The sequence below is a fragment of the Physcomitrium patens genome, chromosome 9, assembly GCF_059467195.1.
Source record: "Physcomitrium patens ecotype Gransden chromosome 9, ASM5946719v1, whole genome shotgun sequence".
NCBI lineage: Eukaryota > Viridiplantae > Streptophyta > Bryopsida > Funariales > Funariaceae > Physcomitrium > Physcomitrium patens.
The window spans coordinates 8,306,511-8,326,487 of NC_143418.1; the positions used below are offsets into that span (position 1 = coordinate 8,306,511).

At 35.2% G+C, this 19,977-nt stretch overlaps 2 protein-coding genes across 2 annotated transcripts in view; both read left to right on the forward strand.

The window, feature by feature from the left end:
* Positions 1–1,521: 1,521 nt before the first annotated feature.
* Positions 1,522–6,966, forward strand: LOC112286879 (uncharacterized). Its single transcript, XM_073536317.2, has 9 exons — positions 1,522–1,646; positions 2,742–2,835; positions 3,066–3,213; positions 3,652–4,166; positions 4,459–4,632; positions 4,929–5,045; positions 5,352–5,531; positions 5,674–5,720; positions 5,973–6,966. The coding sequence occupies exons 2-9, from the start codon at positions 2,758–2,760 to the stop codon at positions 6,418–6,420; spliced, it is 1,707 nt and encodes a 568-aa protein (XP_073392418.1). The 5' UTR covers positions 1,522–1,646; positions 2,742–2,757; the 3' UTR covers positions 6,421–6,966.
* A 7,290-nt stretch (positions 6,967–14,256) lies between these two features.
* LOC112286294 (potassium transporter 1) overlaps positions 14,257–19,977 on the forward strand; it is a 43,218-nt gene continuing 37,497 nt past the window's right edge. Inside the window, exons 1-2 of the mRNA XM_024528048.3 lie at positions 14,257–14,325; positions 14,487–14,658. Coding sequence (XP_024383816.1) covers positions 14,257–14,325; positions 14,487–14,658 — 241 coding nt within the window. The remainder of the gene's footprint in view (positions 14,326–14,486; positions 14,659–19,977) is intronic.

Consider the following 19,977-nt stretch of genomic DNA (forward strand, 5'->3'; position numbering starts at 1 on the left):
TTAACAAAAGTTAAAGTTGTTGGATGGATATGTTTCACCCAACAATACATCATTTGTAAATTTACCAAAATTATATGAATACCAAGTTTGGTTTTTAAAACAAGTTACAATTGAAATACACAATGCAGTTAAATTTGTGCTGTATTGTGAGTTCAAACAATTTTACTTGCATTAATCCAATACACCATCATTTTAAAAAATATATATTTTCAATTCTTTTCTGAACTTTGATTAATACATAATGCTTTTTTTGTTTTTATAAGTGGATTTCTATTCTGAATTATTTTGATATCAAATAAAGAAAGAAAAATAATGATAGATTTTTAATTAATGCTCTTAAATTTGAAACATAATGTGGAATATTTAGAATTCAATGTCATTTGATTTCAATAAAAATAAATTCCATGCATTAACAATTGTATGTATAAGATGTATAAAAAAAGTTCACGTTTTTTACTATATAGAGATATTGTTTTACAATAATAAATATTATGTGTATTTAGCAGATTTTACATAGAAAATTAATTCTTTTTTGAATTGGAAAATGAAAATTATGGTTTTTTTTGTTGTATATACTATTGAGTATAAATTACTAAAGTTTTGAGACGAGTTTTATCCACATATACACTGTCACATACTTTATGTCATTTTTTTACATGTTTCATATAGTTATTATTTTTAATTATTCTAGAACATCAAATTATATCACTAACTCTTTATCATCTAAAGCTTTAAAAGTTAAGTATACTTTAAAAGATACCACATCAATAATGCAATGGCAAATTACTTGTTTTTGTTTTGTTTTGTTTTTTCTTTTACTGTTACCAATAACATAATGATAAAAAAATTTAGAAGTAGTAAGAATGATTTGTATTTAGGATGAATGACCTTTATCATGCTTTTTCATGTCTAAAAACATATGAAAGCATATATATATATATATATATATATATGTATATATTTATATGGCAAAAAGTTACAATTAGTCAAAGTCACAATCCAAAAATACTAAAAGTAGAAGTAAAGAACATTGAAAAATCATGACAAGTTCACCTAAAGCATCATTTTCAGTAACATCATGTTACTTTAACAATACCTCTTCCACCCTCAACCTTTGAATTCAATTCCTTCACGATGCTCACATATCCTCCATTGCCCCAATTCCAACCGTAACCCTCCACACCGAATATACTTCCACGCATATTGGCTTGGCGACGGTAATCAAACGATAAAAAGGAGTCGGCGACGAACGAGAACGGACGAGGAAGGACGAGAACGGACGAGGAAGGACGAGAACGAACGAGGAAAGACAAAGGCGGCGAAGGGAGGGGACGAAGAAGAAGAAGGCGGAGCTTTCGAGGTAGGGATAGCGATGAGGGAGAGACAGGGAAGCTGGAGCCGGGGGGGGGGATTACTTTTACCGGTACTGCCGGTGCCTGCCTGATGCGGCAGCCAGTCGTCGTGTCGATGCTGACGCACTTTCTCTCTCTCTTTCTCTCTGTTTCTCTCTTGTATCTCTAGTGTAGTGGTGTATGGCGGAGCTTGACATGCCTTAATTTAGGAAGGAGCCCACAATTAGAAGAGGCAGTGAGGGATAACGGACACGCAGCAGCAGCAGCGGGAGGAGGTGCGCATTTGGAGTCGTGGTAGGTGCCTGTCTGTCTGCCTGAGTCCCATGAAATTGGGAATGGGAATAGGGAAGGTTGGAGTCGTGGTGGGTGCCTGTCTGTCTGCCTGAGTCCGGTGAAAAGGCCAACTGGGCAGAAGGAAATTGGGAATGGGAATAGGGAAGGCGGGTCGAAGGTGAAGAAGAAGAAGAAGAAAGAGGGAAGCGGGTGTCGGTTGTAGCGGCTGTTGGAGGTCTCTGTGGGTTCTTGGTGCTGGGGGTGATTGACGCGTGAACGGGGGTTGAAGACTGGTTTATCGGTAGGCACGCTGGCGAGAGCAGCAGGGCAAGGGAGGCAGAATTGGGGGGAGGGGGTTGTAGTTCGTGGGTCTGCAAGGAAGTTTGATATTGTGGAGCAAGAGATGATGTGCTAATTCTTGTGGATAGACAATTTTGCGGTGGGCATCATTCGCTAAGTTGGGGGCAATTGTCGATACGTGGTAATGTGACGACGACGATGGTGATGTTCATGTGATTGTTGTTGTGGTGTTGGTGAGACGTTCCTCGTGCGGTGTTTGTTTGTAAGATCCAATCGTGATTGGATTGGATTGGATTGTTTTGGGTGCCTTCGAATGTAATTAGGCGGTGATGGAGAGGAATTAGGAGGGGTTGGGGGTCAGGTATGAGATTTTTGTAGTGTCTATGGTGATTTGTTGTTGGCAACAGACAAGTGTTTGGCTCGATCATGCGGCAACCAGGTTCTGTTTGGGAGCTGGGTTTCTTGTTGAAAATTGCATGAGTTGCGCTTCAACATGGTCTTCTTTCATATACCTGATTGACCGATAGAAGAACATCCCGTTGCGCATCTCTAGCAGTCTTTGCGAGATCGTAAGTTAGAGGAAACTGGATGGTAGATTGATGCTTGGTAGGTTAGGGTCCGTTTTATGAAGGACGCTAGTTCTTTGTAATTGCAATTGTGCTACCTATCCTGGTGTTGTTTTGTCATCCAAATGAAAATTTCTGCTATTCGATTTATTTAATCACGTATGTTTCTGGAGGGTGGGGGTATGTGCGATATATTCTCCTGTCGCCGATGTCGACGTTATCGTCCTGTGGCTGATGGTTTCATGTGAAGTGTATTTATAGGCGCCATGGAAAAGGAAACCAAGGAATGGGGAAATAAGGAGCAACGTACAATGTTACATATATTGAGAGTTATGTTTCCTGAGGTGAGAAATGAGTTTTCTTTGAATGGATTTCAATCAGGGTTTCCATTACCTAGGGATTCTTGCAACTTCTGTTTATTCTACAATGGCTGGGGTCGTTTGCCAGTTGCTGAGTTGTTGCGTGAGGTTTTCATACTTAGTTTGATGAATTACAATACTTGCTTTATAAGTGTATACATCACTCTATTCTTTAGGTGAGTTTCAATGACTCATCATTGAACTCGCACGTGCAGGTGGATATACGGATCATAAAGGCGACCGTGCTTGAAGGCAATGATATAGATGCAGCTGTAGAGTTTATCCTCACGGAAGTACTTGAGCAACCCTCGACTGCGAAAGAACTCATATCTGGATTCCTTAAGACGGCCGGGGACTCTAGTGGTAAGGATTCTATCGAAGTGAAGAGTGTAGACCATTATGAAGTCAAAGACCAGAAACTGTTTGACACAATGAGTGGTATGTCTAATGCTACTGTATCTTCTATTTAAGACGGAAATATTTTTGTCGATCAATAACCTCTAATTAATTTGCGGTCTGACAAAGCAGTCGAAGGTTCGAAATTGTCCTCCTCAGGATTACTGCCCATTTATATTCCATCTGGAACTGCCAGGACCGTGGTAGAGTCTGTAACCTGCGATGAAGTGCTCCATTCTCAGTGCATGAGCCTCCCACACCTGAAGCGACTTTTGAGCAGTATTGATACGCTGCTTTTAAGCGATATTTCATATTTTAACTTGTATTATTCAATTGCTATGATAATTTTAATTTTCTTCTTTTAGAGTTGTCTATGGATTAATTTTTCAGTATGCTGTCCCGCAGATGGTGAAATGACCCTTTCTGCATTTTTTCGTAAAGCTTCTGACGGAAACCAACTTGTCCAACCAAAATCTGAAGTGGAAGTTAAGGACGTGTCTGCAAATATGGATGCAACTATGGCAGAATCTCTCTATACGAGCGTCGTGGATGCTGACATTGAAACTGATCATCCAGGCACTGATGCTGGGACCAGAAAATTGGGAGATCCATGGTGTGAAGATGAAAAACGGTTGGAGAAGCACACTAGCAGCCAAGGAAGAGGATGCGATTACGACAGCGACGATGATTACTCAGATCTGCCGGAGTTTAAGAGCTTACTAATCCCCGTGCCGACTGAACAGTTCGACGGCATGTCAAGGTATTCATGTGAAGGCAGTAGTTTGGTGGCATCTTCAGTTCTGGAAGAGACATATGATGGATTGTTCAACAGCAGTTCTTACAGCGTGATGGATGGATCTTCACAGCAGCTTGGTATTGATGCGCTTGACGAACTAGTGAATAGCGCGAAGTCTGACAAGGTTTGTTTTTATACAATCTAGTTTTCATGAGTCAATGCATATTTCATGCTCTTAATTTTTTTGGGATGTTCCGTGCTATTGAATGTTTTGTGAGGTATTGTGGGTGGTATTGAGAAAGAGACAGATAGGCTGAAATGCCGGGAGTGCACCTAACTGCAGTAAGATTGGCTTTAGATGTCGTATAAAATGCCAGTATTTTGTTGCATTATTTTGCAACTCTCACAACCTGGTCTGTCTTGAATTGGTCTCAGGCGTTGAATATACGGTAGTTTTGTGTATTGTGTTGGTCCAGGAAGCTCTGGTCACAGCAATTGAAGCTATGAGAGCAATGAGATCTGCAGTTGAACAAGCTGAAGCAGCTGCACAACAGGCAAAGAGGGATGCCATGAATGCTGGTCTGGACGTACTCGCCGAAGTTGAAGAGATGCAAGATATGCTGGATCAAGCTCGGGGCGCTAATGAGAGGGTATGTTTCTCGTGTTCTTTTTCTTGGCGTTCAATACCAAACACAATAAGCAGTAGCCCAAACCTCTAAAACTGGTGAGGTAGATGTGATTCTGGATGCTGTGCTGCTTCATCAGAAGCCACATTACTAGATGCCATCGCTATTCTATTTTGTCCACTTCGTTGAACGATACATCCTATGCTCTTCAATTGGACTGAAATGTACTTCATCCACAAGCATCTCTTATCGATTTAACTTCTTGGCTATCTAGAATTTTAAAGTCTAGTCATACTTATGGTTTTTATTGATATTTGTAGAATTTCCTAGAAGTTTACGGAGAAAAGGCGGTTCTTAGAACTGAATCGCAAGGACTGCAGCGTCGACTTCAACAACTGAAGGCAGAGAAAGATAGAGCCTTAGCAGCTGTTCAAGAGGTATGTGTCATCTGGTTAGGGTTAACACGTATTTGTAGTTTTTGTCGGTGTTGTTAGTCTGTTACTTAAAGATGGGTGGAGCGCGGTTTACTTCGTACACTTGATCCAAGTACATAGTATGTTCACAAGCTCCATACTACGTAGGTGTTTTAAATATATTATTTATCTGTTAGTATGCTTCGTAGCACTTGTTTTCTGTAGATACATCTGGCAGTTCTGAAATCCGTTCAGAAATTTGACGGAATCACAATCAAGTACCCGAATCTTCTATCTAATTATGTTGAGCGGATTAATATTGGGAAATAGATGCGGGCAACTCTTCAAGCACGGATTGATCGTGCAAATGATGAGAGGGAGGCTGCTGAGGAAGAAATGCGTCTGGAAGAAGAAAGAGCTCGGGCCATGCTGGCTGTGGAGGCAGAGCTGACGGCTAAAGTTGCTGAAGAGTCACGAAGGCTTGATGCCGAAGAGGAGGCATGCACTAAGGTACAAAATCGTAGTTTTTATTTTGTTTTATTTTTTGTGGTTAAATATAAACGAAGACTTTTTCCTTCTGTAGGTCCTGAGGAATTGTTGACCTATTTAATTCGTCGACTAACATATGTGTATGTGTATGCTGTTGCTTCAGTTGCGGGATTTCCTCATCGACCGTGGCAGTATTGTGGACTCTTTGCAGTAAGTATTAGTCTGGGTTCTATTTGTTTGCTTAGAAGAGTATGGTTGTGAAATAATTGTTGGATGCACATTTAATTCTCCTTATTGAAGTGTATTCTTAATCCTTTTTAGGCGTGCCTTAGCGGACTGCATACAAATTGTGTTGTCGTTGAAGTAATAGTGCAGGATAAGTAATTGCAAGAAGACTGTCTGTCACGAACCAATGCTCCACAAATACATTTGCTGACTTGCATGCTGGATTGTGTGATACAGGGGTGAAGTGGCAATAATCTGCGAAGATGTGGAAGCTGTAAAAAAGCAACTGGATGAAGGTATTCTGTTTGGAGAAAGTGGCTTTTTGAATATGCTTGGCTCTCGCTCTCTTAGCAACTCTGGCAGTGTGAAAGCAGGTGACGCTGGTGACAGTCATTTCGGTGCTCTCAACCATTCTGGCAGCAGTTATCGGAGTGTTACCAAGGGCGGAGAAGGTGATGTTAATATTATGGATCTATCCACCTCAGACGTTGTTGACCAAGCCTCCAGGGTTACTCCTACCCATGCTGAAGAATACTGTAGGACTGGACCTACGGAGTCTGATACTGATTTAGGTGGTGATGACTGTTGGAATTTCGTGGTAACGTCATCTGGCAACAGCAATGAAACCTCCGACTCATTTCCAAGTTACGTGAAACGAAGCACATCTAATGCTGTTACAGCTTAAACCTTCAAGGTGAATACCATGATGTGATTTTTCAAGAGATAAAAGATTTATTTCGGTCTAGTTTTGGTAAGTTTTCTGGAAATAAACTCGTTGTAGTTCAACGGCAGTAGATGCTCCAACGTAATTGCGGCTTGCTAATGACGAGGAAGTTGACATTGGTGTTCCAAGTGCACGTTGGTGCAGCTCACTGGTGACCTCAGTATTGTTACGTCTTGTTTATATATTCACCTTCTCCGCTAAAATATATAAAGCGGGGAATGGTAGTTCAAGTTGTCTTCACCGTGTTAATAGTAACAGGCTTTTCATAGGGTTCTTTTCAAAATTTAAATGTAGAGACTTTCATTCAGGTAATTAGAACTTTGTGTCTGCTCATTTTGGGATGCATCTAAGGCACTTGTAGTGGAGAGGGCACCCCCTTTATTCAATATTTGCATTGTCCCAAATCTTGTAGACCTTGAGATCCTTAGCAGCTCCGCGTTGGAAGAAAACTTGGAGATTTTCATAATTGAATCCTCGAAGCTCAACTTGAGCATCACATTAAGCCCTTCCCCTTTCGTAGTCCTCTGTTTTTTTGTTTTGTTTTGTTTTGTTTTTTTGTGCCTACATCAACATTTTACTTAAGTTGCAAAAGTTCTGTGCTCCATTTTTACAAGCCCAAAAATTGAACCGTGTTCTAAAGATCTGAACTTCGATTTGAAATTTTGAATTTCATTGTTTGATAGGATGTTTTTGCACTCTAAATAAGTGTCATCAGTGTTGACAAAACTGATGTTAAGGTTGGTTATCCAACATAGGATACTCATTGCAAATATTTTGTGTCATTGAATTTATGTATTGCCACACTTTTGCTGTATTTTGCATTGGAGTAATTTGTTTGTTATTTTCAATAATGGGTCTTGGTTTTTATAATATTATATTTAATAAATGCCATATTAAGTACTTTAAGTTTAGATTTAATACCTTTTCTGATTTAACATATTTTTCTGAATGTAAATATGTTAATTTAAAACTTCAACCCTCAAACCTGAATTCATATTTTAAGAGCAAAACATCAAGCACGTGCAATTAAATACTCATGTGTTTACGTATTTATTATTATTATTATTAGTAGTACTTTTATTATTTTCATTATATTGATACACATAAATATATCAATTTACTATAATTCAAAGTGCCAAAATTAATTGTATTTCTTATTGAAAATACATGTGTTAGATTTTGTTATTTAATATGTTCGTCAAAACATTGATATACGTTTTATTTATGATAATTCTACTTGTTATTTATAAAATATCATGTAATGCATTTGCAATACTAAAAACATCATTTGGTAAATACAAATATGAATAACTTCTACTTGAAGATGCAAAAACACTTTTGATTTAGACCGTCTTTTGCGTTGATCGTTTAGATTTTGAATCAATCCTTTCAAAAAGCAGGAAAGCCTTTGCGAAGTTGATTGGGTTTTCGGAGATGGGCAGCAGAAAGATGTGGATGACGATGGGAGACGAGGCACAAAACAATATTCGCGAAGAGCTTAAAGTAAGTGCCGGAGAAGCGTCGTGAGTGTTTCGAGGATGATTTTGGTCATGTCATGTTTTTGTACTGGTAAACTGTGGAGGCTCTCGTACCTACAGCTGAACTGGGTGACCTAGGGTTTTTATTTTTTTTATTTTTAATATCCATGTAATACCGTCCTAGCTTATATCCATGGTGAGGGTGGTAGATCAAATTGAGATCGATTTCAATCAAGCTCACTGGATTGTCACGAATCCGTTGCCTGTGTCTTGCGGGGCTGTCCAGCTTCGACTTTCAAAGAAACACTTCTGAATTTTCTATTCTGGTTACTTCTGAATTTTTACTTTCGAGTTTAGGGTTCGCACGTCGATCAGAATAATGGGTTTGTATCATTTGTCTTTCTTTCTCGTTCTCTCCCGAAACAATTTAGGTCCACCACGTCTGCTTGATCACTCAGAGTCCTGTCTTCAAGTCAAAGAGGACACAATTTAGTGAAAACCAGATTACAAACTCCACAACTACGTGAGAAATCTCGACCTTGATTTTGGGCACAGTGAAGAAACAGTGAGACAAAATGCTTCCACAGAAAACTACGAAGCTTCTAAAACTCATCTACAGTGCATCGACGTTGCTGCTACTCTGCTACAGTCAACAACGTTCCGCAACGTGACTATCCTAACAGTGACTTAGCACAAGGTTTCTAAGCATAAACTAATGGTATCAGTGAACATTGTCAAGCTCTATGGTGATGAGCCCATTTGTCAAGGCGGATTAATAAAATTCAACCAGAACCACGTTTACCACAAGTCCCACATATGAAATATCTGCAATTGGCAGAGTAGGAGCTGTGCATTGTAATTGAAATACAACAAGGGAATACTTTGGAGTGATTCTAGCTTTCAGAGGAATTGGTAATCAAGATAATATGCCAAGAAAGCTGAAAACTACGTGTATACTCTTTGTGAGGTGATAATTCAGAATCTGTCCCAGAATTCCGACATGTTAAAAAATAAACAGTGTTGAATTTCTGCGTTCCTAAAATAATTGCGAGGCACTATTGGTGGTTGGAAACGTTCTGGTAAGATTGTCTGGACTTATTCTCTGGCTTTGGAGGAGCTGCTATTTTTAGTAGCCCTTGAATCAAGTTGACAGCAATTTTTTGATGCTGTTGTATTCGCTTGTGGACGACAGTTCCTTTGTCTTCAGTAATGCCGCAGGTGATGTGGGCTGGCTATGTCCCACTGGTTAAGGCATTAAGACATACCACTGTGGATGCCCTGTGCCTTGTCGTAAAACACCTTAATCCAGCTTACAGCAACACATGTCCCATCGGAATCAGTTAATTAGTAATATTCGAACTGTGAGCCAGCACTGAGCAATGCTCAACATTCAACATCGTGTATGGTAGAGGACAGTTGCTTCTCTTCCAAGATTAGCAAGTTGAATCAGTTGATGACGTCTTTTACAGGCAGTATGATATCAAAAAGTATAGATTGCATTTTTTTCTGCTTCATTTTTCACTTGGATGTAGCAACTGTTTCAGTTATACTTAAATTGAGTTTTCCAAAAAATAAGAAAATAGTAGGAATTACTTTATTTTGAATAACGGCCCATTTTAAAATAATAAAATAAAAACAACAATAACATTTACAAAATATCATTGAATTATGTGAATAAATTCACATGCATTTTTTAAAAATAAACCAACTAGATCTTAGCATGAATTCTCTTTAATGTTGAAACAATTTTTGGATGATTGAAAAATCGCCATCTTGGCAAATAGAGCTTATTTTTTAAGGTTTTAAGGGTTGTTAAGATTGTATTTCACTACAAGCGCACTTGTGGTTATATTGCATAGTAGCACTTTATTTAGAAGTTTACATAAGAGCTATTGGTCACAAAGTAGAGTGAAGAAGTGCAACTTGTTTTATTTTATTTTATTTTATTTTAATATTTTGAATTTGTTGACAATAATAACACTATGAAAAATGACAACTTATGTATAGTATATCAAAGATAATTCTATGACCACAAGGATTGGTCATACAAGGAAAAATATTGTTGCACAAGCCACCAACTTCAACTTATCTATGTTTACAAACAATGAAGGAGAGATAATTCCATCTTATTATCTATATTACTAACATAGTTGTTTGCACCCGACTAAGCATATTACAAGTGAGTCTCTATCTTTGGAATTTTTAAAAAGCTACACGGGTTTTCTCTTATGTATAGAACCACACAAAATAATTATAGACCAAGAGCTTATAAGAAATGCAATGAACCAACTATATTGCAATATTATGATTGTATGTTTTGTAGGTGGTAAAATAGATGATGTTGGATTAAAAAACTCAATAGAAAGGCCTAGAATTATTAATAAGAGAAGCTATCTTGCTTTAAAAAAATCTTGGTTGAAGCTACTTCTATTTGAAAACTACATCTAAAGAAGTTACTTGCTGAATTTTTATTAAATTTCTTTATAGATTAAACATTATTTTTTGCATGTTGTAGTTTTGATCCAAATTTTGACTTACTTGCTATTTAGAACCTACAAGAAAACACTCATTTAAATTTATTTAAGATGTCATAATAGATTGTTCTAAAAAGTCTTATAGAAGAAATACTCACTATTGCTTTATAGCTTATAGCTAAACTAAGACATATTTTGGATTCAAGTGCAAAAAAGAAAAAACTCATTTGAGCTGCATTCTTACATCATTTGAGCTTTTAGTATACTCTAAAGTCTATTAAAATTTAAAAATCTCAGATATATTTTATAATACTTTAATCAACCTCAAATAAAACTTAAATAAAATTTAATAATCCTCATTAAATCTTTAAAAAAAATCCTAACCACTCAAAAGAAATCTTTGGAAAAAATATAAAAACTTTAAAAAGAAATACTAAAGAAATCCTAAAAAAACCTTAGAAAATATTTTTAAAATTATAAAAAATACTAATAAATTTCTAAAAAATCTTTAAAAATTCATAGAAATTCCAACTATATTTTAATTGAAGCTTAATTAAAATTTATAGAATATTTAAGACTTTAATGATTACTAAATTTATTATTTATCTTGTCCCAGATACTTCAAAAGTCTCAATCTTCTAATTTGCAACAAGCACATAAAATTTGAAAAAAATGAAATTATCAATAAGAAAAAAAAAATACTTAATCCACTCAAATATTTGCCATCTTCCTTCTCTAGCCTTAATGTCAATCTTTCAACATCAATAGCTCTCTATTACACCTTTAAATTAATTTTAAATTTTTTAGAAGTGATATTATCCATCAGATTACAAAAAAATCATATTAATCCATTAAATTACTCAAAATTATAGAAATCCTTATTGTTTTTTAAATCCAATTTCTAAAACTATAATTTGCTTGAATTTTAATGACCTTTGATCTAATAGTTAGATCAAGATTAAATGCATAACATACATGCAAAAAAATTATATTTACAAACTTTTAAACTTTTATTAGTTAATCTGCTATAAAATTCACAAATTTTTAATAATATATATTTCTTTATTCTACAAAAAGTAAAGTTATTCAAAATTATCCTAACTTGAAAATATCTCAGAAATTTATTACATACTTAAATCACTCTCAACTAATTACCTAAAGAAAACTTATTAATTTTTTACTCAATCTTACTCTTTAATCAACAAAAGAACCTCATACTTACCATAGGTGCACAATTTTGTGCTTTGGAATCTAATTTCAACCTTGGTTCACAACCAATCTTCTTTAGATATTAATCTATGATTTTCTAGGTAATTTTTGCCAACGGTTACTCTTTATTTTCATCTAAAGTCACATATAATATAGATTTTTCTAGTCTACTTTGTTTTTTCATGTTTATGGTTCTATAAAATAAGTAGAAGTTGTTTTTACAAACACATAAAATTAACATTAGGTGTTTTACTACCTTCCTACCTTTTATCTAGTTTTTCAAAATAATTTTACTACTATATTTTTTATTGCATCTTAGAGTTATGGTATAATACCACAACTAATTCTATAGAGACAATGATAAAGAATTCTTTAAAGTAGTTAAGATACAACATCTAAGATCTATTAGTAAAAAATTATAAAACTCTTAAGATATTTGAAAAAAGAAGATATATAGATTTAAAAATATATATTTTAATTTTTATTCACTTATACAAAAATAATATACAACCATCAATTTTTTTTTTATGGTCCATCAATTTTTTCTATGGCCTAGCAAATGAACTAACTTTGATCATAATTCTTACTTTTAAGTAACAAAAAAAAACTTATGGCATATTTAGCCAAATTTAGGCAAAATTTTGTTCATTAAACTATTTCTACTACCAATTTAGTAGAAAGTAATATAATATCTTATTAAATCACGACTTTTTAAAAATAAAATGATATAAAGTCTAAATCTTACTTTCAAAAAGAGACAATGTCTATTTGGCTTGTGCGGCATAATAGAGTGGCTATTAAAATATAGACATAGCAACTTAGTTCACATATTGATATGCATTGTGTTTTATGCTCTCTACTAATGTTTAAGATCATATTATACAAATATTGATAGTGTCATCAAGCTTGTTAGATATTGAATTGGACCACCTTGCTTTTATATAAATTGACATTTAGTACTTAGAAATAGAATCCTTAAAAAGAATTTACATGGAAGTAAATTATTTTTGTAGAAATATCTCTCTTTAGTTTGAATGCTTCTACAAGACATGATCATTGTTAAGAGGACTTTGCCTATGGACCATTTAGATTTTTTTTTGAAAAGAAAATATGGAGTGACTTCCACATTAAAAGTATGATTTTGAGGAGCTAATAGAATATGGTCAAATTAGTTAGAAAGTAATAAAGATGAAATTAGAAAAACATCCAACACACAATATTTTTTTTGAAGAAATGAAACAAATCCTAAATGGTAAAACACCTAATTCATGCTAGTATGAACAAAGTAATTAATTAGAACTTTAAAGTACTGCAATGTAGCTTGATAATACACAAAAGTGTAAATAAATAAAGTAATAACAATTACTTCACATAGTACTCTCAACTCTACCTTCATAGGTATTAGGAATAAAGCTATTATTTTTGCACCATGTTTCATTCTATCAATGCATTGTATGTATTCCATTTTTGTGTAAAAAGAAAAAGAGAAAATAAACTTTTGGATGGCCTGTAAGATTCTAAGTTGTAAAAGTGGAAATTGTATAAGATGAAAGACAAAGATGTTTTACTGTGAGGTGATTATTCTATATAATCCAAATCCTAAATAGAAGTGGTGTAAACAACCATGTACACTTATATACTGCTAAATAAAGGAGATTAAAAAAAAATCTTCTTCTTTTCTCCTAGTAATTTATGGCGAAAATGTGTGTGTATGTATGTATACTTGTGTGAAAGTTTTAAAATAAAACAAACAAAAACAAAAACCTACTTCCAATGGGAAGAGCCCCATATGCATTGGAACCAGTGACCCACCATCACAGACCCAATTATACAGACCCACCTCATGAAGATCCTAAGATCTCTCCCCCAAGTTGTCAAGGTTCTTGCTTTACTTGCCATAATGTCTTATCTCGTAATACCAAACGCTTTAACTCATTATGTTTTCCGAAGAAACATTAAATAAAATAAATAAACAACAATTAAATACAATCGGGGGAATAGACGAGAGACGTTAGAGTGTCAGTAGAGCAGACACATACACTGTGCCGAATATTGCTTGAAACAGACCAGCGCTGTAGGAGAGAACAACGTCCTGTAACAAGGGAACAAATCACGGCACTGCAAAGCAAAGCAACGGAGGCGGCGCACACACCGCGTCTGGGATTCTGAACAGCACCCCCACCAGTGTCAGTTTGTCAGTTTTAGAGGGGCTTGATTGATTGAAGCAAAAGGGACAGAGAGACAGAGAGAATGAGAGGAATAGCTTGGGAGGGATCGACGACAACAAAAACGAGGACTAACTTAACATCGATTGGGGAAGACGATATAACCAAGTTCACGGGAGGGGTAGGTTGACGCAGGACCACCATAATAACTCGCAGCGTTTCGAGGAGAAGGAGCGACTGAGAGCAGCCCACAGAGAACCAACCCCATCGCAGCAGCGAGGGCATTCTTCTCTCCAGTGTGGGCCGATGGGGTAGGCATCTGGGATCCTGGCAAACGGTAACTCACTCCCGCACTCCTTTTGCCAGCACCCCAGCTTAGGAATATGCCACGATTCCGAGCTGCTTTTTTTACTGCCCCTGCGTTGCCGCCGCATTCTCTCTTGCTCAGTCTGGTGGACCAGCCTCAGATCGATGGCGGTGGTCCGAACCATGAGCACCAAAAGGGGGCCTGCATCTTCTACCACACAGGGTACAGGCAAGGTCGGTACCAACTAAGAACAGGTAAAACTCTTGAATAGGATTGGCGTTTGGCATCTGAGGGCGATGCAAGGAAACCAGGAGCACCGAATCCTGGCACCATCGCTTCCCAACTCCTGTTCGGGGAATTGTTTTTACTGGTGAGATGTGGACGCGGGATTCAGTTTTGCTTTGGGAGGAATATCCCGCCGCAGTTGCTGCTTCTGCTCTCTTACCCCGATACTGGATCTGGCGTCTACTGCCAACTTCCACTATCTGCGGTCGCCGTGGCCACCAACTCTGATCTGATTCTCGGTGACGTCTTCGTTTCGATCATCGAATACAACGCCACATCATGTGTGTGTGTGTGTGTGATGGTTCTGAATGTGTGTGTGTGTGTTTTTTTTGTTTGTGATTTTTTTTCATCGAGAAGGCATTGCAACATTGTTTCAATCCGAACCTCATCGCCAGTCTCTTACTGTTCGTTACTTTATGCATTGAGATTGATTTGTTCTCTGCAGGTATTGATACTGATATTCTGAATTTGCACTTCAAATAATGCGTGAATGGTTTGGGAATATGAGCTGTTACTGTTCTCAAACGTTTTTCTAGCATCATATTTCACATGAAATCACTGTCATGAATATGCATGTGTGTGTGTAACTATGTAGTTTTGGACACATAGAGTTGAATAAAAAAGTTTCTAAGTTCAATATAAGTTTTCTTTTAATAGAGAAACTGTTGATTATTAGTGTGAATCAATTTGTACATATGCTGTTTCTTAGAATGGCCATGATTGAGTTATAGTCTACTCCCATTTTAGTATGGAAGGCATAGACAGATTCATCAATTGAAGCCATCGTCTTGGACAATCCAGTAATCACATGCATCCCAGTTGTGAAAGAATACCATGAATTTGGTGCATATTTTGGCACTTCAAAATTGTTATCCCACAAGTAGTAATCACTATGCCTAAAGAATGATTTCTACATTTCAAAACATCATTTATTACTGTACAGTAATTGAAATTTTATTAAATTGCAACAGATGTTTATTCTATGTCTATAAGATCAAAATGATGTTATTCTTTTAAAAACTACAGTACACAAGCCTATGATTCATTTAAAATAAAACAAGAATTGTGCTTGTTATTAGTTATGAATGAATATTAATATTGAATCATTATTTATTTATTTAAAGATGCATATAGTGTTCTCTCCATGAATTAATCTTTAAAAAGTGATTAATCTCGAGTAATTTATTTAAAATTTTGAAATTGACTCTGTTCTATGGTGTGTAATTAATAATCCCTACTATCTAATAATTAATTTATTTTTATTAATTTTTCTTAATTAAAAAAATAATAAACAGAGACCATGTAGTTGGAAATGCCACATGACTACACATGATTGGCCAAAGCACATGGCAGAAGCAATTAACCTAGATTATAGGGCACTAAGAAGGATAATTTCTATCATGCCTTTAACATGCTACCTTAATGATTAATAATCTTTAATGGTTGATATTTTTATATAATTGATGAAATTACTACTTTATCTTTCACCAATTATACTATTTCTTTAATATTCTTTTGTCAGTTTATAGGCATCTTTGATGTGATGATAGTAGGAAAATTCCTTATTTAGTTCAAACTTTATGAACTTATGTGTGCATGTATTTTTTTATTTTTATTTTTATTTTTTAAAATTTAAAATATTTACTAAAAAATTGTTGGCTTTTAAATTTACACTTTTTATAACTTATTTTTTATTATGTGGTTTTTGATGATGGACACCAATTCTAAAATCAATTAATGTAGTAGGATTCTATGCTTGATTGTGGTGCTATGTCAATAGTGAGGGTATATTTCAATGCTTTGTATGACCATTGTAATAGGACATGGATAGGATATTTGTATTATTTGCACATAGAAATATATATATATATATATATATATATATATGGAGTCGTTTTTGAAAAAATTTCTAGAATCTAGGTTAAGATGTGGGTTTAAGTGGGATCCACCATAGAATTTTTTAGAAAGACTTAGGACGGTTATTGTGGTAGATCCCACCTCTAAAATCTTCTATAAGGGCAATTATCTTAGTCAAGCCTATCACTAGGGGCATTCTAAAAAATTTAAAGATAGTTGAACAAAGTATAAATAAGATTGACTAAGGCTATTTGAACATTCGATTAAGTATGGCTTCAAACTCTTTCTCTTGATAAAGTTTAGTTTACTTGTTTATTCTATTTGGTTCTATTTGGTTCTATTCTCTTTTATATAGTCTTATCTTTCACATTCCATTCCATTTAGTGACTTTTAATTTTATTTTGATGTACTCGATCTTACGTTGTGATGAGATCTTTGTTATTATGGATTTGATAAGGTTTTAGACCTTAGAGAATCCAATCTTGTTTCAACTATATGTCATATATATATATATATATATATATATATATATTTATCTTGATAATTATCTAAATAATATGAATAGGTAGAAGTAAGTCAAAGTAGATAAATATGATAATATCTTGTGGAAAGCTTCCTAGAAGCTTCATAGACGCTGCTTTGCCTTTATACATATCTGTAAGTGATTGGTAGGTTGAAAACTTGGCCAACAAAGAGGCAACGTATCAACATGTTGACCACTTGTAGTACAAGTTGGATATATGGTACACACCTAAGAAACTTGCCTTGCAAATTAAACATATGTCTTGCAAGTTGGACATGAATTAGAGGTCATATAGCATGTCGCCATATAGTTTTTAGTTAAGTATATAAAGAGGTAAGAGTGAGGCCTTCCTCACTCTTATCAACTTCTTTCTTGCCTTTAGTCTAGTTTCAAGAGTCTTATGTTTTCTAGTCTTTCGCAATAGCCATTCCAATTCTTCCTTGAATATACATACTTTCTTCTATTTTGTTACTTTTTTTTTGACACATATTCCACAAGTTTATGTAACTTCTTCTAGTTTGTATCCTTGATAGTTTGATAAGAGTACACATATAATATCAGAGCTTTGTTCTTTCTTGATTAAGAATATATTATCCCTTTCTCTTGACAAGACATAAGTGTATTAGAAGTTGTAGATTACTCTCTTCTAAATTGATATTGTTTATAGATTTTTTTTTTTGATTCTTGAATATTGTATTCTATAAGAATAGACACCTTACTTTTAATTGTGCTAGCATGGCACACCTTGCAGAAACAAAGAGTACAATGGCTCAAATACAAGAGCAAATGAGAGAATTAATGCTTGCAATGCATCAACTCAGTCTACAACCACAAGGAGCAACAAGATTATCAGGCAATGAAGATATAGAGATGATTGGAGTTGCTTCAACATCTACACCAAGCCATACTACTGCTCCTACAACACAACATCATTTAAATTTCGAGAAACCAAAATTGAATTGTCTAAGAAGTTTGATAGTAGATGATCTGAGTTTCGAGGATTCATCAATCATGTACAACTGGTAATTGAACTACAACCTCAAAGTTATCCAACTCAAGGATCACAAGTTAGGTTTATTAGAACACTACTTTCAAGTTCTGCTTTATCATGGTTTTGATCATTTCTTGAATGACATGATTTAAAATTGAGTAATTTGGAAGCATTCTTAGTGGAGTTTTGATCTATGTATAGAGAACATGATGCAATTCATGTTGTAACCTACAAGATTCATATCTTAGGATAAGATAATTGATTAGTACTATTATACGCTTTACAATTTCAACAATTAGCAATAGATATCAAGTAGGATGATGCAGCATTCATCAACCAATTTTTCTATGGTGTCATGTTGTAATACGACCATATGGTGAAAGATAATAATATGAATCTTATTATAGAAGAGCCAAGTTAAAAGAAAAAATAAAAAAATATGGATAAAAGATACAAAGGTAGTAAAACTTTTAGTAGTAATGTTGTTTTTTTACAAAAAATAGCTTCTACTTACCTTATAGGGCCAAAAATAAGGTAAAATAATGTAGATTGGAAAAATAAATGATGTAGATATCTTTAGAAGGAAGTTAAGAGTAAATTCTAGCAAAAATTATCTAGAAAAATTAGATATTAATATTAAAATTTTGTGGATTTTATTAAGGTTTGATTTAGGATTTACGATTAGGATTTGGTTAGGATTTGATTTAGAGTTAGGATTTGGTTGGGATTTGATTTAGGATTGGAATTTAATTTAGGATTTAAGATTTGGTTAGGATTTGATTTAGGATTAGAATTTGATTAAGATTTGGTTTAAGATTTAGAGTTTGGTTAGGGTTTGATTTAGAATTAGGATTTGATTAGGATTTGATTAAGATTTGGTTTAGGATTTAGGATTTGATTTAGGATTTAAGATTTGATTTAGGGTTTAAGATTTGATTAGGATTTGATTTAGGATTTAGGATTTGGTTAGGATTTGATTTAGTATCACAAACATAGAAATACAGGCTCGAGGTCTAACAAGAAGTTCAAGAAGAACTAGCAAGAAGTAGATTAATCAGATGAATACAAGAACAACACCAGAGAGGTGAGCTAGAGCTCCAAGACATGTGTTGTCGAGACTGAAGAACTCTTCAACCTCGATTCTAATATATATTCCTATTTAGGAAGCTTTTCAAGCAACTTCTACCAATTAGGAAGCTTCTAGAAGGTTCCAGAGACTTGCTTCTAGAAGGTTCTAGAAACTTGTCTCTAGAAGGTTCTAAGGACTATGTCCCTAACATCACCCTTTCCTTTAGCTTCGAGGTCTTTGAGAAGCAATGTTGTTGTTAATCAGTACCAACGCAAGAAAATGAAGATCTGTCGTATAACGTCTGCTATGAACTCTAATTGTTGTTCATGAGGTAAGTGATTCATCGATCCTTGAAGCCAACTGTAGTGGCCAATGCCTTCGACTTCTGACCAAGTATGAACTTCCGTGTCTTCATTGTAAAATTGTCCTACAAACACGCCTTTTGGCTGACCATCGTAAGTAGGCTCGAACTCAAATACAATCACCAGTGATCGGTTACTTTGTATCCTTCGTCGTTGTCATGGTGTAGGCGGTTCTTCATCTCGGGGTCGCCTTCGTGAGCTAGTTGGTTGAGATAATCTGACTGACATAGTATCTATCTTTTGGCTATCCATATCAGAAGACCAAACTATGGCTACTGAAAAAATTCTATTTTATCTTGGAGAAAATAACTACATCAACTACGAATTTTGGTGGTACTCTCCCCCTTTCTTATATTCTTGGATTAGCAAGCTTCAGAAGGAAGCTATTGTTGAACCAACTTAGGTTTATGAGGATGTTGTTGATGAAACTCCTGTATCTTTTGCGACGCATTGGCGAGATTTTTAGGTGGCTCCTACGTTTGCTCATTAATGTCGTAGCTTCACCAATGAATAAGATACTCCAACTTATCCCATCTTCGCTAAAAATCCAGCACCTTTTCAACCTCAAATTCCTCGTGGTTCTCAATCTGAATACTAGGTGGGGGACATTGCACTCTCCCAAGAAAAGACGACCCTCGATAAGGCTCCAACAAAAAAACATGAAAGATTGGATGTACCTTCATAGAAGCCGGTAATTCCAGACGGTACGCCACTGGATTGATTTGCTTTTGGATGATAAATGGTCCCAATCTTCGATAGTCCAACTTATCACATGGTCGCTTGGTCTTGATATTCCAT